Source organism: Malaclemys terrapin, chromosome 13 (genome assembly GCF_027887155.1).
Source record: "Malaclemys terrapin pileata isolate rMalTer1 chromosome 13, rMalTer1.hap1, whole genome shotgun sequence".
NCBI lineage: Eukaryota > Metazoa > Chordata > Testudines > Emydidae > Malaclemys > Malaclemys terrapin.
In genome coordinates, this window is record NC_071517.1 from 43601976 (window position 1) to 43625989 (window position 24014).

The 24014-nt window shown below is 51.1% G+C and overlaps 1 protein-coding gene across 1 annotated transcript; it reads right to left on the reverse strand.

Annotated features, from left to right (window-relative positions):
• Positions 1-715: 715 nt before the first annotated feature.
• LOC128848464 (C-type lectin domain family 2 member D-like) lies at positions 716-23956 on the reverse strand. Its single transcript, XM_054048482.1, has 6 exons — positions 23884-23956; positions 20540-20719; positions 12399-12497; positions 10300-10472; positions 8496-8602; positions 716-5547 (listed from the first exon to the last, which is right to left on the reverse strand). Exons 2-6 carry the CDS (start codon positions 20604-20606, stop codon positions 5400-5402), a joined length of 594 nt encoding a protein of 197 aa, XP_053904457.1. The 5' UTR covers positions 20607-20719; positions 23884-23956; the 3' UTR covers positions 716-5399.
• Between the last annotated feature and the right edge of the window lie 58 nt (positions 23957-24014).

Sequence of the window (24014 nt, forward strand, 5' to 3'; positions counted from 1 at the left end):
AGCAAGAACTTTACATATTGGCAACGGAAATAGCTGGACGTCCTGTGTAAACAGACTGGCTGTCGCCTGAACCCCAGCTGGAGATAATCCTCAAAGAAGGGAGAATTGTTTAAAAAAAATAGAGAACACACACAACACAAATTACTTCTCTCCCCTCCTCACAGCTACAATGTTTGAAAGACAAAGGAAGCATCATTGGACAGTGTGGGTGGTCCTGGCTGAAGCAATCCAGCCAGACTGCTGGAAGCTTATGGTGAGAGAAATGTTTTGCTTTTAAGTTCATTTAGCTTGTTGAGTTAAGTATTAGCAGGTGGTTTATCTTTTTACTTTCTTTGTAACCAATTCTGACTTTTATGCCTCAGTACTTGTAATCACTTAAAATATAGTTTTCTATAATAAACTTGTTTTATCTAAATCCAGGGACCATACATGACATCATCACCTTTTGAACATGTGCACCAGCTCCTGAGAGTGGCTTCTCATTGTGGCATGCAGAATGGGCAGAGTTCATTTTTGTTGACGGAGTTCATGAGAAGATCACTGACTCCTCGAGCTCACCACCTACTGAACTCTTCCTTTTGGGCTGAAAACTGTCATGTCTGAGCTCTTGCCTAAAGGTGAATTTTTTTTGGTGAAGTCTGAGCAAAGGCAAAAAATGGTTCAGCCCAATTATGATAATGACAGAGGTGCAGAGGCAGTCCAAGTGGAGTCAGTGTGACAGTGAAATCTGCTTTATTCACAACTCCCCAGTCCATTTTGAACAAGAGGATTAAATTGTATTTAATTTCAAAGAGGCAACTAATGGAAATACCCAGGAATATACAGTGAGGCAAAGACACATGTAGGACTACAGATAAAGGATATGAACACTAACTAACATTTGCATACTAGTAAGCTTGTTACCTACTTCTTACACCTTGTAATCAAACGAGTAGATAGTGCAATAAATACATGTAAACAGGTAACAGACTCTGTCTAGAAATAGTGTAAATTTCTAACTGAGGATAATTAACCATTGGAACAATTTACAAAGGGTCGTGGTGGATTCTCCATCACGGGCAATTTTTAATATCAAGATTGGATGTTTTTCTAGAAGATCTGCTCTGGTTCGAACAGGGATTAATCCAGGGCAGTCCTACGGCTTGTGTTATACAGGTCAGCTGAGATTCTCACAGAGATCCCTTCTGGTCTTGGAATCTACAAGTCTATGACAGCCCGAGACCCACTACTGTCAACTCCAGATGTACAAAAATCATGAAAGAAATGAAATGTGTTTTAAAAATGTTGGGTTCTTTCTCGTTGCCTTCTGGTTTGTGAGTCTTTCAGGAGAACTTGAGTCACAATTTTAAGCTTTACGCCATGAAACTGGGGGCTAGAAACTTGCTTAAAAAAATAACACAGCAGAAAGCGGAGGATCTCAGATCAGCTCATTCCAAGAACCGGGGTTTGCCGAAAAGCAACAAATCCAGTGCCAAAAAATTGCAGGAGTTGCCAACCCTGGAGACTCAGCTGAGCTGGTGTATAGGCAGAGCTTGGAGATGCTTCGTTCTACACAAGTGGGCCCAGAGGATGTGATTTTCAAAAGCGTCTGTGTGGCTTTGGAGTGGAGCTAGGTGGGAAACTCCTTTCCCATCCATGAGAATTTGGGAGATTTCAAAATTTTATCCCGTCCCAAATCAAGATGAAGAGTCAAACTCTAGAAAATTGTCAAGAGTCAATAAACCGAACCAAAAAATTCATTCTGCATCCAATGAAACCGTTGGCTTCGATAATTTAAAAATGTTTTGATTGTGACTTTTTTCACGTTTAACATTCCTGAAAACGTTGTTCCGGCTCAAAAGCCCCAAAACATTCTGGTTTGAATATGTCAAAACATTTTGTTTAAAAAAAACTTGAAAATATTTTTCCTCCAATAAATTTGGAGTCAAGAGATTCAGTGAAACCAACCCTGTTTTCCTAACCATCTAATTTTTGACAACTTGGCATTTTTCAGTGAAAAACAGCTTGTCGAAAAATACCCAACTACCTCTATTTTCCAGCACAACTCAAGTAACTGTGGTGCTTTTAAAAATTCCACCGTTAAGACGTTTAATGCAGTTGTGTTGTGTGGCTCTAGACAGCCAGGTTCTCTGGAGTTCAGATTTTAAGTCAGGACTAAGGTTCATAGATTGCAAGGCCAGAAGGGACAATTGTGATCAGCTTGTCTGACCTCCTGGATAACATAGGCCAGAGAACGTCCCCCATCACAAGCCCTAGAGCAAATCTTTTCAAAAAACATCCAATCTTGATTTAAAAATTGTCAGTGATGGAGAATCCACCACGAGCCTTGGTACATTGCTCCATGTGCAAACTGTTGTGTGGCTGGTTTATGTTCTCTTCTAGGTCATGAGTAACAAGTCGTTCCCTGGGCCAGTCTGAGGATTCCCCGCTGCCTTGTCAATTGTCATGGGGCATCTTAAAATGTAGGGGTCTCTTGTGACCCTTAGCAAGGCACAGTCACTGCTTCATTCTGAATGGTCTAGTGGAACGGGCATTAGACGGGGAGTAGGAAGACTTGGATGCAATTCGCAGTTTTAGATTTCCTCTGTGATCTTAGGCAAGTCAATTAATTCACCTTGTGCTTTGTTACTGAGATTAACATGTCATAGAATTGTGGGCCTGGAAGGGACCTCAAAAGGTCATCTAGTCCCAGCCCCTGACTCCCCACCTGCTCTGATGAGAAGATCCCTTAATGACTGGGCGGCGTTCAGCTACTAAAGCATCAGGGCCAGATGAGAACAGAGACTGAACTGGGCTTCTGGTAACTCAACTGTCTTAAAAGGAACAGGTTCTTGCCCATGGGATTCGCACCAGACTAGTCGATGTGGTGCTAGTGCGGGAATTTTGGAGGCTACCAAACCATGTGCCTTCTGGGGACTTGGAGAATTTGGGGGTGGCAGTTTCATACAGGCCTTTGGGGAGTTTCCTACTCCAGTGCCGACAGCAGTACATGGAAAACCCCTAAGCCCCATTGCTCTTAGGATCACTCATCTACTTCTGCCTCAGTCAGGGCTGCTTCAAGTCCAGCTATTCCTCCATCCTTTGTGTCTGGAATTCGCTCCTTCACGCCCCCAAGCTGTGAAATAGGCTGAATCAAACTGGGCTATGCTGCAAAGCCCCATCGGTGTGAGCTGGCATTGGGGGTGGAGGGGAACAGCTGCTTTAAGGGAGGTGAGGAGTGGCGGGGACCAGAGCCACCCCGAGGATTCAGGGGCCTGGGGCAAAGCGGGGGAGCGGACCTAAAAAAAGGCACCACCCACTGCGGCGCTTGTACTCACCGGGCGGCGCTCCGCGTCTGCGGCAGCACTGAAGGGCCCCCCGCAGCCAAAATGCTGCTGCAGACCCGGAGCAATTGAAGGGCCCCCCCCGCCACCGAAGTCCTGGACTGCCGCCGGGTGAGGCGCCTCTAGCCAGGAAAGAGATGCTCACGGGGCCCAGGGCAAATTGCCCCACTTGCCCCCACCCTGGGCGGCCCTGGCGGGGACTGATTCAATCTGTGACAAGATTTCCTGACAAGTTGCTGGATGTGGAGTGTGGGGCTGTTTTGGTTTTGTGACTGCATTCGTGTTATGTTTTTAATTACCGAGCCTGGGTTTAAATGGATTTTTAAATCAAGATCGTTCCCTTAGTCCTTTAGCTGCTCTGCTTTGTCTAATCCTCCTCACATCAGTTTCAAACTGGCCCAGTCAGGACGGGTGTAAAAGTAGCATCGCAGCTGGGAGACATTCCTGACACTGCGACCTATGGCGTTTTCATGGTTGGGTCATTTGTCCAAGGGATTTAAGCTCTGATCAGGAGAGAACTGGCCGAGTTCAGTCAAGCCGGTTTCCCACTTCTTTGGGCTGTATTAATAGTGTCAGAGCCCCCTGTCCGCACCCCCTTTTGGAGAAGGAGAGCAGGTTGTTTTAATAGCAGCTAGCAGCCGACTTATCAGCTATTGAGAACTGTCATCCTAATAATAAATAAGATAAATGAGATCAAACGAAGCAATTCCATGTGGATACAATTCCATACAGCCTAGGAGCACGCTCTTAAATGCTCCTTCCCAAGCACTGGGCAGCTCCAGCTGGGAAATTGCTCCACTGAAAAGGAGCCCCAGGGCTGGAAGGTCGGTTCAGGACATCTTGGAGATCTGCTGCTATCCAGCCGCACTGCTCGACAAAAATCCACACGGCCCAGCCGGGTCCTGCCCCAGGAAGCAAAACTAAGGCTCAATTCATTTCTAAAAGCAGCAGGACTCGTCTTTGGCTCAGGAAGTGCCATCGGTTATCAAAGGATGAGGTCACTGGGTAGAGGCAATTTACATAGTAACTGCCAGACTAATTCAGAGCTGTAGTGCGTTTGGGGCCCGCCCCAGCAGCTTCAGAAGAAGGTTCCTCCTGATCTTCACTACTTAGATGGTGGTTCATGCCCTGAAGAAGGAAGGTTTGGATCCCTTCCCAAACTCCTGTCCATTTCCTCTCTTGTGTGAACAACAGTATCCAATGTCCCAGTCCTTTTAAAAATAAATCCTGCCAAGCTCTTGGCTTCAATCACACCCTGTAGCAGTGAGTTCCGCAGGCTAACTGTGCGTTGTGGGAAAACATGGTCCTTCGATCAGTTTCAAATTTGTTGATTTTTCAATTCTGTTATGCGGCCCCATTGGTCTTGTAGCAAGAGATGGATTGAATAGCAGCACCCTAATCTCCCTTGTTCACGTCCCCTTATTCTCTGACGAAAGTCCCACCTGGTCTCCCATCATTCTTCTTACCGGTGTCTGAACCTCCTCTAGTTCTGCAGTGTCCTTTTGGAGATGGGTGACCCGTACTGCACACAGTGTTCCCCATCAGGGTGTCCCTTTGATTCATATAATGACATCCGAGCATTTTCTGTATTGTCACCTCGTGCGTTCCTTATATACCCCAACATCTCGTTTGCTTTGTCATCAGCTGCTGCACACTCAGCCGAGGTCAGCGCTGGGTGATCTATGATGACACCCCTGGGTGAGATGCTGGCCTCACTGAATTGAATGGGAAAATGTGCATAGATTTTAATGGGGTCAGCACGTCACCCTGGCTCCTTCTCCTGAGCTGTTGTGGTGATGTTAGTAGCTAGGAAGATGGCTGAGCAACCCTCAGTTGTTCCTCCACTGGACCCTCTGTGTATTTGTCACACTGTTTCATTTGCCGGTGGGTGGCCCGTTCTTCTCACGTGGCCAGATCCTGCTGAAGTTCCTCCTGTTGTTTTTCAGTTTAATTAACCTAATAATCCAGCGTCCAGTGCAAATTTTGCTATTTTATTCCTCAGCCCTTGTTTATAAACTTGGCTGTAGATGAGTTGTGCAAGAGGCAGTTTCTCTAGTAGCCCGTTGTGAGCCTTTGTCAGCTCCTTATCCTCTGCGTCGCGTTTTTCTGGCTTGTATACGCATCAGGTTTGTTGCAGACCCAGTGTCTCTCGGTGATGCACCTTGAAGCGCTGACGCCGTGGTCATTCAGGTACGCGCAGTTACCTCCTCCTCTTATCGGGAACCTGCAACAAACGATAAAGCCATCGTCAGCCAGCAGCTGGGCCTGTCCTGTTACTGCCAGTGGGAGAATGCGCCTGACGCAGGGGCTCCCAAACTCTTTGCCAGCAGGACCCCATGTTAATGAATTATTTCCTCCCAGGACCCCAGGCAGCAAGGAGGGCGCCATTGTGTAGAGCAAAATGGCGTCCTCCACCCAGCGCATAGGCACTGACTCGGTGGGTGCTCTGGGGCTGGAGCACACATGGGGGGGAAAAAAAAAATAGTGGGTGCTCAGCCCCCACCAGCCACCTGCAGATCAGCACCTCGCTCTCCCCTGCAGCGCCTCCTGCCCGCCGGCCACCCCGTAGATCAGCTCCCGCGCCTCCCACCCACCACGGATCAGCTGTTCATCAGCATGCAGGATGCACTGGAGGGAGGGGGAAGAGCAGTGGCAGGAAGAGGCATGGGAGGGGCTGGAATGGGGCAGGGCAGGAAGAGGTGGGCTGGGGGGAGGAGCAAGGAGTGTGCGGGGGCAGGGCCTGGGGCAGAGCAGTGGTCGAGCACCCCCGGGATCTAAGTAAGTCGGCATCTATGGCAGAGCGTTGTCTCCTGTGCACCATTTTGAGTCATGCCACACAGAGGACGCCATTTTGCTCTACAAAATGGCATCCGCCCCACAACGTGACCTCATGCCTAGGTCATGCAAAGTCATGCCGTGTGGAGGATGCTACTTTGTAGAGCAAAATGGAGTCCTCTGCGCACGGTGCCCTCACAGGAACCGTAGAGGTGAGGCGGTGCCGGGTGGAGCAAAGTGGCACCCTCTGCACACTAGGGGTCACTGCAACCCCGTCTGCTGATGGCGCGACCCCCAGTTTGGGAACTGCTGATCTAACACCTCCAGTCTGGATCACTGTATCTCTCCCTCATGTGTGAGGGGGGCCAAATGAGCTCACCTCTACTATTGCAGGTGCGTGTGGGAAGGATTTTCTAACTAGAGCCAGGGGACGTGTTTCAGATGAAGAGTTTAGTCACCGAAAAATGCAATTTTAGGTCGCCTGAAACATTTGGGCCTAAATTAATTTTTTCTTTAGGCCAGACTGACAAGGGGACTTGTGAGCCCTTCACAAAACTGGAGAAAGAGGAGTGGTAAACCCGATAGCCACCGGGTCATTAGCCTGCTTATCTGGGATGAGGAAAGCGCAGGTTCAAGTCCCTACTCCGAATCAGACAGGGCGAGGACTTGATTTGGGATACAGGAGACCCAGGTCGAGTGCCCTAACCAGGGGCTAGGGAGTACGGGGGTCAGGGGACAGAGGACGGACACCACCATTGGGTTTGTGCCTGGTGCTTACAAATTTCCTTTGCTTTTAATTTAAAGAAAAAAAAAGCGGCAGTTTAAAAATGCCTGAAACTGAAAGGAAACATTTCATTTCGGGTTGAACAAAAGAAAATTCATTTGACGTGAAAGTAAAAACTTTGGCTCTTTTGTTTTGCCCAGAAAACTGAAAATGTTTCTTTCTGGTTGATCCAGGTTCTTCTGCTCCCAATTTTCAGTTCAGCCAGCGAATGGCAAAATCGCTCATACCGACAGCTCTAGTTCTTACACCTTCCTCTGGTGCAGCTGGCACTGGCCACTGGCAAAGACAGGCAACGGGTCTAGATGGACCTTGGGTCAGAACCAGCCTGGGCCTTCCTGTGCTCCTGGCTACGTGACAGGCTCATGTAGGACCTGGCCTAGCCGGGCTGCACTGAGGAACCCAATTCCTGAAGGTGGCCCCGGATGGCAGTGAGCAGGGGAGTCAGTCTCCACTCACGAGGGTTTCTCTGCGGCCCCTTTCATACTGACAGTTGCTGTTGTGTGAATAACTCAAACCGTGAAGTCTGTTAGCTGTGGTGGAACTGACTCACTGTGGTGCCTTTTGCTTTCCCTTGAATCTCAAAGGACTCCGCTGTCTGTGGAGACAGGTGGCCGCTGACACACATGCAAACTCTGTTCCCCCTTTTTGACGTTGTCTCAGTCTAAGACATGGGTGTCAAACGTTCAGCCCCGGACCAGGTATCACCCCTTTTCTCTAGCCTCCGACTCCCCAAAGGCATCGGGCCTGCAGCTCCCCAGGGACTGGAGTCTGAGTCAGAGGAGATGAGGTGGGTTGATTCGGCCCAGATAAGTTTGACCCCCCCTCCAAAAAAATCACAACTTAAAATATTTCAATTTGGAAAAACTGCCATGGTGCTTCGTGCTCCCCTTTTCCTCTAGAGACCAGGTTCCCCATTCAAACTACATCTCCCAGAGTGCACTATGGTCGCACTACTGGTCAAGAGGAGGCAATACATCATGGGAGATGCTGTGCAACTGCCTCATACTCCCATTCTTTGCTATAGGCCGAGCTCCATGTCCAAACTACATCTCCCATGGTGCCCCAGATCTCGCTTGGCGAGGGGAGGTGTTGCATCATGGAGTCCCTTGGCCATGCTGCACCATGGGAGTTGTAGTCCAGTTGGGGAACTCAGCCCATAAAGGGGGAGATTGGGAATATGAGGAAACCAAACAACAACTCCTATGAGGTATATGGGCAGCACTTTGGACTGAAATATTTCAGTTTTTGGTCGTTGTGGGTTTTTTTGGGGGGTGGGGGGAGGAGGGGATGGTTTGATTAAAAAAAGTCAAATTTTTCCATTAAAAGACATTTTATGAAAAAATCTTATCAAAACCCCAATTTTCCACCAATAAACAGTTTCAATGAAAAGTTCTCAACAACCCGAGTGTTACCATCCCCCTAACAGCGCAGCATCCCTTGCTTCGCTTGATCCATGTCTCAGCAGCGGGAGTGAGCCCCAAATCCCGGAGACAATACAGATTTCCCTCACTCCCCGCCAGTATTTCGGGGTTTACATGGTGAACGTTGGCTCCATCTGAATTCAGTCCCACAACCTAGTGTTCAGAACCGAAACAGACAGAAAAAGGACTCACAAGCTGTTGAAATCAGAGCCATTCACCCATTTCCAGGGCTGTTCCTCCTGCTCTCTCCTGAGGCCGATCCAGTGCTCGGAGGCGCCTTTGTATCGCATCATGAAAACCTGTAACACAAAAAAAGGAAAGAGTTCGATTCCCCGTGCGCTGCTCACAGGGCTCCGGGCAGGACAGAGTCATGTTATACAGAAATGTTCCTGAGTTAGTTAAAGCAAAGTGTGGAACTGAAACTACAGCTCCTGGGTTCCACTTTAGTGCCTTAACCTCAGACCATCCCTTCAGCCCCGCCTCAGCCACAGCGCCCCGTACAACCAGTGCAGCGAACGTGGCCGGAAGCTGCGGACCCCAGACGAATTCATCACACAGCCTTGCCCCATTCTTTGGGCGCTGAATGAGGCAGGGGTCCTGCGGAAAACACAGCAGGGGGCCACATAACTAAAGATTGGATCATAACTGATCCACACCAAAGGGAAGGAGAAGGAAAACCAGAGTTGAGGTGGCACTTGGGAACTTTGACTTATTTCCAGTTAGAGCTGGGCAAGTTTTTGGCAACTTGTAAATTCACTGAAAAATTCTGGGCTGGAGTTCCTAGGTGCTACCACGAGAGAAATAATCAAGTGGATTTGCTGAAACTTTCAGGAAAAAACCTCCCCTTGAGAGAGTAAAGTTCAGAGAAAACCCCCTGCAAAGAACACAAAAGGAAAACCCGGGGCACAGTTATAAGCAACTGAAAAATGGAAATGCTCAGACCAGTGGTGCCCAAACTTTTCCTGTCATGTCCCCACTTACCAGTAGCGGAATCGGTCAGAAGAGGAGCTTGAGCGGAAGGCGGAGCTGGGGATGGGGGAGGAGCTGGCCTGAGGGAGGGGGTGGCAGTGCTGCAGCTGGGGCTGGAGCTGGGGTGGGCAGAGCTGTGGCTGGGGGGCCAGAGCTAGGTTGGTAGATGGAGAGGAGCTGCAGCTAGGGCCAGAGCTGGGCTGTGGCTCCCTCCCTGCCCCCTATGGGGGCTGGCTCGGGCCCTGCCAGACGCGCCCCCCCCCCCAAACATTCCTCTGCGCCTCCCTGGGGGAGACCACACCCCATAGTTTGGGGACCAGTGGCGTAGGCAATTTTAACAATATGCATCATCGCATGTGCCTACACTATTCTACATGGGGTCTTACCCCATCACCCTTGTAGTTGAGCATCTTCCACTCATGAATTAAGTGACGTGATTAACCCGTTACATGTGATTCGTTCTCTCTCCCAAGGGGGAGAGTCGTGTGTGTGTAGTGGAGCAGTTTGTTTTGGTAGGGTTTTGTTATTTGAAGTGCATACGCTACGTGTTTATGGGAAGGCGGCCATCTTGGCTGACACACTAGGAACCTCCATAATGAAAAAGCCCAAGTCACGCCAGCTGGAGCTAACGGAGCAACCCTCTCCAGTCAGCACAGATCCTCTGTGGATGAGCACAGAGTGTAACCAGTGACACGCTCACCAGTGGGTTACATGGATATCCGAGAAGACTGCTCAAAGTGCACCTCACTCTCGGAGCAGAAGGTGGTGAGGTTCTGGACAGTCCTTAGTTCCTGGGGCAGTCCATTCCCCAAGCGAGGACCAGTCACCAAGGAAACTTCATCTCCCTCACTGAGAAGTTTTGCCCTTAAATGGTGCCAGAGGAGCAGAGATGTCAACCAAGGTCTTCATCCTGGAGCTTTAGGCTCTTATAGACACCCTGGGCCTAGGCCACGGAGCGCCTTGAAGACCTTGACCATAACTCTAGCATAGCCTATTGCCCCCAGAATGGGTCTGTTTTCCTTCTCACCAGGTCCTGCTCGCTGTCAATCACAGCCAGGGAAGCGCCAAGTACAGAGCAGTTGCTCCGGCTGTTGTTCCAGTTCTCTTCAGCCTCAGAGAAATAGTAGCATTTCCCTCGGTATCCGATCCAGCTGTCCGGGCACCAGGCCATGAATTGGGGCTGTGCTTTAAGTACCAGCACTGAAATTGAGAGAGCAACAGAAGGGTCAGAGCCCATCCTTTCCCTCCCCTGCTCCCGCAGATGCAAATACCCACCAGACAGAAATGAGGAAAGGCTCCAAAGTGCAACCTTAACCCTGGTTTCCTGCTCCTTCCTTTTTATGTGTATCAGTTATGATTAGGGCCCTACCAAATTCACAATTCATTTCCCTAAATTTCATGGTCACGGCATTTTAAAAATCTTGAATTTCACGGTTTCAGATATTTAAATCTTATATTTCACGGTGTTGCAACAAAACATGAATATGTATTTAAAAATGGCAAAATATAAACACGTAAAGTCCTTAAGACTCAGCGTTTCACAAACTGGGGTTCCCAACTGGGGCCGACTCCAGGCACCAGCGCAGGAAGCAGGTGCTTGGAATGGCCAATGGGAAGGGGCAGCACGTCCGGGTCTTCGGCGGCAGGTCCCTCAGTTCCTCTCGGAGAGAAGGACCGGCCGTCGAATTGCCACCAAAGAATGAAGCGGCGCGGTAGAGCTGCCGCCGATCGCGGCTTTTTTTTTGTGTGGCTTTTTTCTTCACTGCTTGGAGCGGCAAAAAAGCTGGAGCCGGCCTTGGTCCCGACCCAAAAGGGGTTAACAAGGCTATTGTAGGGAGATTATGCTACTGGCCACTCTTACTTCTGCGCTGCCTTCAGAGCTGGGTGGCCGGAGATCAGCGGCTGCTGGCCAGGTGCAGCACAGAAGTAAGGGTGGCAATTCCGTGACCACCCCCCCACAATAGGCTTACAACCTCCTTTTGGCTTGGGACCCCCAGTTTGAAAAACGCTGTGTTCTTCTGTATACTTTTACCATATAGTATAGGGTACTTTTAAAGCATAGAGTAAAAGTACACAAAAGACCAGATTTCACAGTCCGTGACGTGTTTTTCACAACGGTGAATTTGGCAGAAATACAGCTCCTCTGGATAACAGCTACTAACTATTATGATGTGGTTGTACAATGTTTAGTAATATCTACAGAGCCACATTTCCGTATGCATTAAAACTTATAAGAGCTTTGGCCACATCCACCTAACGGTCTCCATAAGGCCACTTTATTCACTGTTTCTCTTTCTCCTGCCCTCGGTAACAGTTTGTTTCGTCTACTGCGGGTTGGTCTATGCTTAAGAGATAGGTCAGGGGTATGAAAAAATACACACACACACACACCCGAGTGACATAGCCAAACCGACATAACCTCTAGTTTAGACGCAGCTATGCTGACGGAAGAAGGCTGGTGTTGACGTGGGTACCATTGCTCAGGGAGGCGGTGTTCCAACACCGAAGGAAAAATCTTTGTCCGCGTAGGCTGAGTCTATACTATGGTGTTATGCCGGCATAGCCAGAGCAACACAGCTATGTCAGTGTAGTCTCCGTAGCGCAGACATCCGCGAGACTGTACGCTCTTTGGAGGAGAAATTCCTTTCCTGTTTGTATTATCTCAGGAACTGACGTTTCTTCCTTTCATTGCAATGATACACACTTGCCCAGGAAGACAGTTTAAAGGGCCAGTTTTGTCATTGCAAACAAGACTTCAGACTCTCCCTCCTGGAGATGTGTTCCTGGCCCCCACGGCTGATGCCCGAGAGGAGACAGCCTGTGACTCTGGGTATGTCTGCACGACAATGGCACTGCTATGTTGCTGCAGCCATTCCACAGTAGTGCCGGAGCGTAGAAACTTCCTACATCAACAGAAGGGTTTTTCCCATCGCGGTAGTTAATCCACCTCTCAGAGAGGCGGTAGCTAGGTCGATGGAAGGACCCTTCTGTCGATCCAGCCATGTCTACACCGGGGGTTGGGTTGACCTAACTGTGGTGCTCCGGGCACGGAATTTTTCACAGCCCTGAGCAACGTGGCCAGCTCCATGTAAATGGAACACACAGACACTGGGATCAGCCACTCACCTGCCAGAACAACAACAGCAACAATCAGAATGACAAGTACAACGCTCACTGCGACTGTACATGCAGCATGTTTCCTGAGCTTGCAGCTAGAGACATTCCCTGAAAGAGAAAAAGCCCTTAATTCTCCTGAGAGTGGGGTACCCAGAGTCAGTAGCTGCACCAGGGTCTGAGCTGCGTTGGTGCAAGGAGCATTGTGCTGAACAGCTGCCGTTATCTATCTATGGAATAGGACCCCAGCAGTGTCAGTCTGTCTGTGTCGCTCTGGAGCCTACAATGTCTGCAGAGTCACTGGGAAGCAATGGAAGTAGCTACTAAAATGGCCGAAAGCTCTTTTTGTTCAGAATATCACCAGGTTCATTCACCACTGACATCCCCGGCCTGTTACCGCCCAATTTTTAAGTTCTCAGCCATTCAGACTTTACAGCTTACACCCATGCAGTGTGCAGCTACAGTAAGGGATAGATCTATGCCATGCTCAAAGCCTAGACCAGCAGTTCTCAACCAATGGTACGGGGCCCCCTGGGAGGCGCAAGCAGGTTTCAGGAGTCCGCCAAGCATGGCCAGTGTTACACTTGCTGGGACCCAGGGCCGAAAGCCGAAACGCCGCTGTGCAGGGCTGAGGCCTGTGGCCCTGAGCCCTGCCACCTGGGGCTGAAGCTGAAACCTGAGCAACGTGGCCTAGGGGACCCCTGTGGTTTGGGGCCCGGGCAGCCACCCTGCTTGCTACCCTCTAACGCCAGCCCTGGCTTTAACACTTGTGGGCCATGGAGTTTTTATAGCATGTTGGGGAGGCCTCAGGGCATGTCTACACTGCCCGTGTTAGAGCACGGCCGCGGCAGCGCTGCAGTGTGGGCAGTGTAGTCACACTTTATCGCCGGGGGGCGAGCTCTCCTGGCGATAAAAAATAACCACCCTGAATGAGGCGTGGCTCCTGACAATAAAGCGCTGTCTATACTGGCACTTTTCAGCACTAAAACTTTTGTTGCTCAGGATTTGTTTGTTTTTTCCACATCCCTGAACGACTGAAGTTTTAGCGCCGAAAGGGGCAGTGTAGACACAGCCTCGGAAAGAAAAAGGTCGCGAACCCCTGGCCTAGACTATTGTGATGTCAGAGGTAACTCAACCAATCACCATCCTTACTGTATTCTCAATTTGCATGGAACAGTTTCATTGATTGCATGAGGGATGACTGCAGAGATGGTGGCTTACTTAACCCAGCTGCCAGACCTGTGCCACATGATGAATGGGGCTGTTAATACCACTCTTTGCTCCTTCCCAGACTCTCCCAGAGCTGACACACACAATGTCCCAAGGGCGACTGGCTCCAAGCTAACATGGAAGAAGGGATAGGAGTGTGGGACTCACCCTCACTTGGCAGTCTGTGCCCCCTACCCAGCCTGTGCCCTCTCCCAGACACTAAGCTTGCATGCCTAGCTATGCCCAAGAGGCTGGGCTACTCTAGAGACAGTAATGAGTATTTTTCTTCACACAAGAAACCTATCTTAGGCTGGCGAGCTGATGCCAATTCCTTTTTGTGATAGTTTTCTCAGTTTGGGAATTAGTTCTCATATGTTTTAGTTCAAACCACAAATTTTTCAAAAGAGCCTTTTTCTGTGTACGTCCACACTGCAAAGAAAAAGGGATGTTCTGAAGTCGGGTTGGCTACTCTGTATTAAAATGGCAGCAAAGACCTTTAAGACAACTGGGGTTAGCCCCCCTCCCCCCCCCCCAGTTCAACCCGAGACTCCATTTCAGGCTTTAATGTGAGCTGCTAGCCCGAGTTGCTGTGTCTTCGCTGCTATTTTCACCCAAGTGAGCTAATCCGGGTTGAGGATACACTTTTTCCCCGCAGTGTAGACATATGCTCCTCTCTCTCTTCAGAAGTGACCAGAGAGCTGTGGACCTCAGAAACCTTCCCATCAAAATCAATACAACTATGCAAAACATTTTAGCTTCAATGAAGCTACATATTTTGATGGAAAATGTTCCCACCAGCTTTACTCATTTCCTCTGAAGGATTTTTGAATCTTTGCTCACTGATGATTCATGATGATCTCAGATATGGACGGAATGAACCCAGGCAGCCCCTGGGGGAGAGGAGGCCTGAGGTCTGGGGGAAGTAGATCAGCCCCCCAACATATAAAAAAAATCTCCTGTCCTATCTAGGTAAGATCTTCTCTGGCCCCCATCTCCACAATATGTGAACACCTCACAGCCTGTTAATGAATTTACCCGCCCAGCAGCCTTGTGAGAGAGGGAATTACTGGTCTGACCATTGTACAGATGGGAAACTGAGGCAGAGAGAGATTAACACTTGTCCAGGGTCACACAGGGAATCAAACCCAGATCTTCCAACGCCTGGCCTAGCCCCCAAACCACTAGACCACCCTTCCCCCAGCAGTCAGTGCCGGGGTGAATGGGAAAAATCCCCCCAGTCAATGTGAGTCACAGCGACAAAGACTCAGGTGTGCGCACTGAGCTGAGGGAGCTGCAGTCCCAGCCCAGCAGCTGTGCAGGATGGTGGGGATCACACAGGGGGGTTCGTAACATGTGGGAACGGGAAACCTGAGGCAGGACCATCTGTGTCCACACACGTACAGGGAAAAACTGGCCTCAAAGAACAGCAGGAAAAAGGAACATGAGGTGGTGAAGGGAGAGAGATGGGCAGATCTTCAAATGGGGGTGCAGTATGAGGCCCCCCAGGATATATCTCCCCCCCCACACACACCCCAGTCAGAATCCCAGCTGGTGGTTCAGGCCTGTAGGAGCCCATTGGGGTGGATGCACCTGTGAAATCTCACCCTCACCAACAGAAGGAAGAGGACAGGGAAGGCAGGAGAATAAAGGGAGACAAGGGGCTATTGCCAAGTCCCCCCATCCCCCAGGGCACGGCCTTGATCCCGGATGCAGGCACAGGATACAGCAGCTGCGAGTGCAAACCGGCTGCCCTGCTCCTAACCGTGATCAGCTCCCTGCTGCTCCCCCACAGGGCCTGTCCATTTACAGCCAACACTGAAAATACAACCCCCCCTGTGCAAGCCGCAGCCTCTCTCCAGCCAGGGACGCTCCAGCGAGCCGGTTCCCCTTCGCTGCCTGGCTCTCCAGGGCGGTCAAGGGGCTGCCGTATCTCAGCTCTTCCCTGCTTTCCCAGGCTGTCCGAGTGACACAGCCCCAGAGCCCAGCTAACCGCCGCCTGCGTCGACATCCACACAGGGACCGAGATGCTGCAAATACTGAGTCGGAAGTGAGGAACTGCTCCAACGCTCCTGTAGGACATCGGCCCCGGGGACCGTGTGACATCCTGAGATCACTTTACACGCCAGTCACGCTGCTCAGGGGTTTCCAGTCTGCGTCACTCAGCCGCCTGCCATGGAAAGACTTAATGCCAAAAGGAAGCAGCCGGCATTGACGCTGTTCAGAGTCTCCATGAGGCAAATGCCAGCTGCCCTCATTTTCCATGCACGACAGCGGATTTACGACACACTACGACACTACTGTTCCTACCACATCCCCTTCCTGGCTGCTAACGGTCTGAATCCTCCTCCACTGAGCACTGCAGCCCCCTGCTTCCCCCACAGCCACAGCCCACTCCCCACCACTGCGGCTCCATCATCCCCCCTCCCTCCCATTGCTGGCCCCTTCCCCTCCCATACACCCTTCCCCATTACTGCTGGTTTCCTGTCTCACCCCGCTGCTTCCTCCCCTCCCTTCCCACCACTGCCGCTTCCTGCCCTCCATTTCTCCCACCCACAGCTGACCCCTTCCCGTCCTAACCATGGCTCATCCTCTGGCTGCTGACCCCTTCCCCCACCTGCCGCTGCATCCTCCCTGCCCTCCATCCCTCCCGCTGCTCAGTCACCCTCCTCCAGCATCAGCCGGAACTCGGCGTGGAGGGGACCAGGTGACGTCTACACTGCAGTCGGCAGCTGTGACTGCAGCTCGGGTGGACGTGCCCGAGCCAGCCTGGATCTAGCGAGCGTCACTAAAAACTGGCAGCGTAGCAGCGTCAGTGCAGGCTTTGGTACATACGTGGGGGGTTGGAGGGGCTCACACCGCCCAGGCTGAAAGCCGGGCCACTGCCCCGCTGCTGTTTTTGGTGCCACTCACTAAAGCAAAGCTGGCTCAGGTCTGCAGACACGCCCCCGGCTGCAGCATGGACAGTCCCTTAAACAGAAGCTGGGGCATTTGCAGAGTCGGGGACTGGTCGACACGCACACTTGCACCCACGTGGCTTTCAGTTCCCCCCTCGCGTTGTGTTGGCTCTCTGCCAAGTCTGGGTGGTGACCATCCTAGTTTACATGTTAAGAGCAGTGACCTGTTTTGATTTAGCAAATTAATCACTTAAAAAAACCCAATTAAAAACCCCAAACACTGATTACTGTCAGTCAGAATAGGGCACTTACAGTACATTTGCAATCAGTGGGCAGCTAATAAATTCCCCTCCTCTCTCCTCTTAAACTACTATTCAAATCATTCGAGTTAGTTTTATTTGGCAACTGTCACGAGTTAGAAACTTAAAAAAAAAAAAATTAAAAAAAACCCCAGATCCTGACTTGACAGTGAGGTGGTGAAAGGTGGGTTTTGGCTTCATCTGCTGGATGGTGAAATTCAGGGCAGCTCCCTGCTTGGCTGCCCCCCACTAGAGCCCCTTTCCAGCCCCTGCACCCCACTTCTGCAGCCCTGCTCAGGTGCACACAGATGTTTGCTCTTCTGGAGGGGTCTCCGGGGGAGAGCATGGAATTGGGGGGGCGGATGGAGTGGAGCAGGAAAAAAGCGGTCAGGGGGGAGGGGAATGGAGAAGGGAATTGTAGGGAGGGGGCACAATGGAGGAAATCTAGCTCTCTGGCAGGCCTTTAAAATCTCAGCATGTCACCCCACCTGCAACCTGCTGCTTCCTGAAGCCATGTCTCTGGACAGAGTTCCTCTGCACCATGTCCACCGGGTCCCAGGACACCAGTGAGGAGCAATGGACGCTGTCCTGGGTTCTTTTCTCGGTGCCCCCCTCTGAATCCCTGATTTTCAATCTGTGACCCTCACTCCCATCCCTGTTTTTTCATTTGTTATCCCCCAGTGACTAGCTGAAAGCCTGGGTTCAGTGCTCCTCCCCTTAGGCTGTGGGCAGGGGCCTACACCCGCCCATCCCCCATGCTTCACTAGGGGCAACCTGTTTAAGTCGGCTCACTGCCCTGGGATACTGGGGGTCTGGGTTCTGTTCTCAACTCTGCTACTGCCTGACTTTGGGCAAGTCATGTCCCCTCTCTGGGACTCAGTTTCCCTCTCTGACACAGGGAGAGCGATACTGGCTTCCCCTGGTAAAGTGCTCTGAGATCTCCTGATGACAAGTGCTGTCAGAGCTGGGGATTATCACCATGAACAGCCTCTGTTTCAGTGGCTTCTGCCTCTAGGAGAGAGTGAAAAAGACCCCAATGGATTGGAGGCCTCTGGAACATGGCGTATTAGCTTGGAATTTGGAGGAGGGGCTTGAAGTCACTTAGCCCAAGTCCCGCTAAGCATGCTGGGAAAACTGAAAGGTTGTTGACATATTTCAGGCTCCCTGAGGTGGTTGAATTTTTGAGTTAAGACGATTGGGCTAAAAGAGCCTGGAAAACTCTGCCAAGTCCAGTAACCGGGCGTGGGCTGAGAGTACAAGTCACAAAAGGGTCCAGAGGGGCGGTGCTGGGCTTTGCTTTTTGGTGGCTTGCGGTGTCTGTCTCTTTTCACAGAATAATAGGATTGGAAGGGACCTCAAGAGATCATCTAGTCCAGGCCCCTGCACTCATGGCAGGACTAAGCAATATAGACCATCCCTGACAGGTGTTTGTCTAACCTGCTCTTAAAAATCTCCAGTGATGGAGATTCTACAACCTCCCCAGGCAATTGTCTTAGGTTCTTTTTATTTCTTTCCCAAATTCCAGTCCTAATGAGCATCAGGCCCCTTCATGGTGCTTCAGATCATCCCTTAGGTGGCTCTGGTCTTTGCCTGCTCATCTAAAGCCAACTAGGAGCGCAGAGGGCAGATTTTGTCTGACACCCAGAAGTCTCCTCCAATCCAGTTTTACCCCACTCTTCCTACCCAGGGAGACAGCCACAAACTTCAGACCACCGGTCGCCATCCACTGGAGTATAAAGGCTTGTCTATATGGGAAATTTAAATCAAGGAGTTAAAGCTAAACCAAAAAAGCCACTTACTGCAGAATAAGAATGTCCACGTGGGAAGTTATTCCCTATATGTTTTCCATGCAGCCCAGCCCTAAAAAATACACCTTAGTCTCCTTGCCACCTACCCTGGTTACCTAACTCTGTTTGTGTGCCACTGGAAAACATAACTCATGCGAGCTTTGAGCTAGTGAAGTGGGAAATACAATGACTGTTTCAGTTATTTTAGGTTAAAAAACAGCTTAACTGACAATTTCCACACCTATCTCAGTGAAAACATCCTGTTTTGCTAATTTATGCCTTAGATCCTAAAAACCAGGGACCACGGCTTTGGGTGTGGTACAAAATCCCCAACAGAAAAACACAACAACAAAAACCCAACCCTATCCCTACAGCACACACCCCTCCACAAACCTGAGCGGATTCCCTGGAGTGGGGAGACTGTGAACTAGATGTGACACAGGTTATTTTCCATTGCAACGTCCCACATATCAGGGAGTGACAGATGTTGTCTCCAACCATAATAAGTCTAATTGAAAAGCATCAAGGAAAAACCAAGGCTGACCCTGGAGACATCGTACAGAGCGACCTGCCACCGGAACAGGAATGACAGCAACGGTAACGGAGTACAGGGGCTCAACCCATGTGACCCCATCCTGGGTGGGGCATACCCACCTCTGACAGGCACCTGGGGGCGGGCTTCTTCTAACACCTTGGCAACACGGGCCTGGCTTGTCCTGTGACAACCATCACTAACAAGCAGCCTTGGTAGGCTCAGCAGACTCCCAAAGAGACTTTATCGTGTTATAGGTGGTTGTTGTGTTGTTGTTGAAGCTGCTGGGTGTAACCACCACCCTTCCTTTACAATAATTCTTTCTTATAGCTAAGCTCCTTTATGAAACTACAAAGCCCCTATCCGAACACAGAGGCACACGTGGGCTACTCGGGAGTTTGAGCTATGTAGGAGAGGGGCTTGCCTGGGTATTGTTTGTGAGTAGATGTGTGTGTGTACGTGTGCACAAGACAGAAAAAAGAAAACACCAGAGAAGCTGAGGGAGCAGGCAGCCAGAAAGCCAGACACAGAAGCACTGGCAATGGGATCCTGAGAAGAAACCTTGAGAGCGCTTTTGGGCACAGTGCTGGCTGAAAGAGGCTGGGAACTATGAGCAAGGAAACTGTCTCCCATCATTTGACTCCTCCCATCTTTGGGGTAACACAACTTTGTACTTTGTAAATAAGCCAGACTATATGAAAGGGGACCAGACCCCACTGTCTGTTTCTCCTCATAACTGCAAGACACCACATTTTTGGCAAGTCGCTAAAGTCGAAAGGGATAAGAGAGGGTTTGATGAGCATCTAGCTGTAGCTTGCTGGAGGCAGACCAGCTTCTTAAGGCTTGCAATGGGGCGGGTGGATGCAAGGTCTCACATCTGACACCAGGGACCCTGCTCTCCCCATGCCCCTAACCCTACACGCACACACACACTCCTGAACAACCTCCTGATTTGGGGGGAGCTGGATGGCCTGGCATCTGGGCAAACTGCTTACCCAGAGGGAATAAACCCAGGGCACCAGGCCCTCTGGGGCTGAGAGAACAGTTTCAGTCTCCCCACATGTCCTTAGCCAGCATTTTCCACAGTCGAGTTTAATGCAAAGCAGATGGCCCAGCAATTTCCCCCACCCCCACAGGTGTTACAGTCTCTGAAAGGTGAGACTCCTCCTACACTCGCTCTTTGGTATTTGCAGAGCCCCATCTGTACAGAGCCAGAGGTTTGCACTTTTTTTTTTTTACAAGCGCTAACTTCCCCCCAGCAGGTGTGGGCTGGATGCAGTGGGTGAGATTCAATGGCCTGTGCTGTGCGGCAGTGGGGATGGGGTGGGCAGAGGGTGGGTGTCAGAACCGGTGATCACACTGGTCCCTTTTGGCTTTACAAACGATGACACTAGAGACACCATTTAAGTGGTCAGAACCAGGCTTCAGTTACCTGGCTCCGCTCTGCTCTCGGGGTTTCCAGGGATATCAGGAGAAGCCACAGACCCAGCGGGATCCATTCCTTTCTCCCGTCTCGACGGGACATGTGGGCACACGCCGGACTCCTCGCTTTCTCGCTACCGGATTCAGTCCTGGTGGGCTGGAGAGATTCCTGGCTCCCAACCTGGCTGTTCTGCAATGCAAGAGGGAACAGCCGGAACATGTAAAGGGCAGTTTCTGTGGATCCACTAGGTGGGTCGTGGAGTCATCGCTGCTATAGACCTGGGACATGGGGCATGGGAAGTTCCCATTGGTAGATTACTAGACCGGACTTTCCCCTCTCTTTAAAAGGTTCTGAGGCCACATGCTAGGTTGAAACTGCTCCCCAAGACATGGCTGCCTCAGACGTACTGGCAGGGGAAACTGAGGCAGGAGCATATGGGGGCTTTAACTGGGCTCCCCAGGTGCAGATTCTCCCTTTGCATAGTATCCCAGCACTTTCTCCAAGCACAGCCCTTCTCCCCACCAGGCCTGCCCTAGTCCCCTCATATTCCCTCCCCTCATGCCCTCACACAGCCAGTTCTCTCCTTCCCCGCACACACACACTTCTGGTGGGAAAGGGAAGGGAGGCTGTGGGGGGAGCTTTGGGGCTAGGAGGATTGTTTTGGGGAGACCTGGTGCCCAGAAAGGGGCACAGCAGGGAAGGACACCAGACCCAAAGCACCAGGCTTTCCTTGCACTCCTGCCTCAGTTTCCCCATCAGTGCTGCCTCAGTGTGTCATGTAGCCTTTAAACATGCCTCCGCGTAGTGGGACTAAGCTCCCCACTTCGGACCCTTGCCCTGTGCACAGCCCTATTCTCTTCAACACGGGAGCCCCCTGCATACAACCCCCGCCCCCCCATGCATTCCCAGCCCCCTCCCCCACACACACACACATTGCCTTCAACAATGCTACTGAGTCTTCTCATCTCATGCCCCCCTCCCATCCACTAACTAGCTATTAAGTTCTTCTACACAGCTGCAATTCCCAGGACTGGAAAGGAAATATGTGGCCAGATTCTAAAAAGAGAACTTTCTATGAGCAGTAACAATCTTTTGCTTTAACGTGGCTGTGTAGTCGTGGCACCAACCCTGGCAGAGACGTGTCCCAGTGCTATATATAAAAAAAAAAAACACCCCACTTCCACAAGGGGAATAGCATCCATCGGGGAGGTGCGGTTTCACAGAAAGTTGCAGCGCTGTAAGTGCCAGTGTAGACAAGGGAGCAAATAAACTGGAAAGAGGCCACACATGCAGTGACTTCTCTTAACTCCTTACTAGCTTACTCAAAAGCTGCTTTCAAAATGCACAACCCCCCTCACCCCCCCCCCGACAGCCCTTCCCTTAGGGCAAGGAGCGCTCCCCCAGGAAAACACAACCCAGAGACGACAGCTGCAGAGACGACTTCCCTCAATGCACAGCCCACTGGCCCAAACACCCACTCCAGTAGAACGGCTTGACATATTTTTGATCACTGTGTTTCCCAGCCAAAAAATGATCGAAATGGTCCAAAATTAATGTATTTTTGTTTTTGGGGGGGGGGGGGTTGGGGTAGGAAAGTGTCATTTTTACAAAACTTTCCAGAAGGAAATTTGCAATTGTAAATTTTAGTTTGGGATTAAAAAATCCCCACCACTTTGTATTATTATTGTTAAATAAGATCTCTTCCCCCCCCCCCCCCCAGCCTGTTGCCACTGAATGCAATAGAACAAACAGCCTCTTTGGAGTCTCATACACGTGGTTGAAATATAAGACAGCTGGATACGGCCAACGAGAGCCAGGGTCTGGCGCTGGAGGGCGCACTGCGTGTGGTCATATTTCTTATCCCATGAGACAGGAGAATTGGCAGGAGGGTCACGGCCAGAAGTTGGCTGGATCCTGCTATGGGGATGTTGCTTTTTGTGATGTTCTGCGCCCTTCCCCCTCCCCCACCCCCTTTCTGATGGTCTCAGACCAGCACAACACTTGTTCTCTATTAACATGATAGCGTCAGGGAGGGGGAGGGGGGGGGGATATCTGGACCCAGCAGTGTCCATGTGCTGGATGAGGGTTTATACAGGATTTTTGTGCCAAGGGGCAGACTATTCCTGCGGGATGAGGAGAAGATTCCCTTGTTGTCTGTCCTGACAATAGATTGGGGGCCAAAGCTTGTCTGGGACACTTTTTATTGAAACCACTTTGTGGTTTCCCCACAGACCCCAGGCCATGACTCTCAGTCTCACCAACTCACCCCCCCCCCCCAACACCCGATTCACCCGGGGCTACCCCAGAGCATCCGCACTATAAATAAATAAATTAAATTAAATTAATGGAGATATCCCATCTCCTAGAACTGGAAGGGACCTTGAAAGGTCATCAAGTCCAGCCCCCTGCCTTCACTAGCAGGACCAAGTACTGATTTTGCCCCAGATCCCCAAGTGGCCCCCTCAAGGGTTGAACTCACAACCCTGGGTTTAGCAGGCCAATGCTCAAACCACTGAGCTATCCCTCCCCCTATGACTCAGTAGGTCCCCACCACCTCCTGGGGGGGGGCCCCCTTAAGGGCAGCCACTTGCCAAGTTGATGCTCTCCCATCCCCCATACCGTCCCTCATGGCACCCCTGCAACCCACCTCACTGCACAGGGACCCCAGCCTCAGAGCTGAGAGCCCCCGTGATCTCCCAACCCCACCCGCCCAGGGGCACTGAGAGCAATTGAACCAAACAGCAAACCCTGGCTGGGATAAAAACAACAAGGAGTCTGGTAAAAAGCAACAGAGGGTCTTGTGGCACCTTTAAGACTAACAGATGTATTGGAGCATAAGCTTTCGTGGGTAAAAACCTTTTTACACACGAAAGCTTATGCCCAAATAAATCTGTTAGTCTTAAAGGTGCCACAAGACCCTCTGTTGCTTTTTACCAGACTCCTTGTTGTTTTTGTAGATACAGACTAACACGGCTACCCCCTGATACCTGGCTGGGATGGGAACCACTTCAAGGGGGGGGGGGGCAGCGACGCCCCCAGTTCCAGCCCGAATGCACCCGCCACCCGCTCTCCAGTCTGCATCTACACGGGGCTCCCTCGCAGCATCCGGGCCAAATCGCTCCCTCCCCCCACCCCCAAACACACACACCAGCCCCCCACCTGCGGGCGCCCGGTGCAGCAGAAGGAAGGAGGATCCCCCCGTGTCCCGGGAGCTCTGCTTGTCTGCGGGCTCCATGGGACCCGGACCCGGACCCAGCCCGGCGGGGTCCGGGCCCAGCTCCCACCCCAGCCTGAGCAGCCCGGTTATGGCTCAGACCCCCGCCAACCTGGGCACTCTCCCCCGGCGCTCTCACCTGGCGCGCGGCTCTCGCAACCTGGCTGGAGAGGAGACGCTCCGGTGCTGCCTGACCGGGACCCGCTCTCAGCGGCAGGGAAGGGAAAGCCGGGGGCGGAGCGAGCTCTCCTCCAATCAGAGTGCGGGGGG

Bases quoted from the DNA above. Each gene is read 5' to 3' on its own strand.
- LOC128848464 (XM_054048482.1), bottom strand. From the start codon at position 20,606: ATGGATCCCGCTGGGTCTGTGGCTTCTCCTGATATCCCTGGAAACCCC. The intron at 12,498-20,539 runs GTAACTGAAGCC...TTTCTCTTTCAG, and splicing joins CGAGAGCAGAGCGGAGCCAG to GGAATGTCTCTAGCTGCAAG. The intron at 8,603-10,299 runs GTGAGAAGGAAA...TTTGTGTTACAG, and splicing joins TTGACAGCGAGCAGGACCTG to GTTTTCATGATGCGATACAA.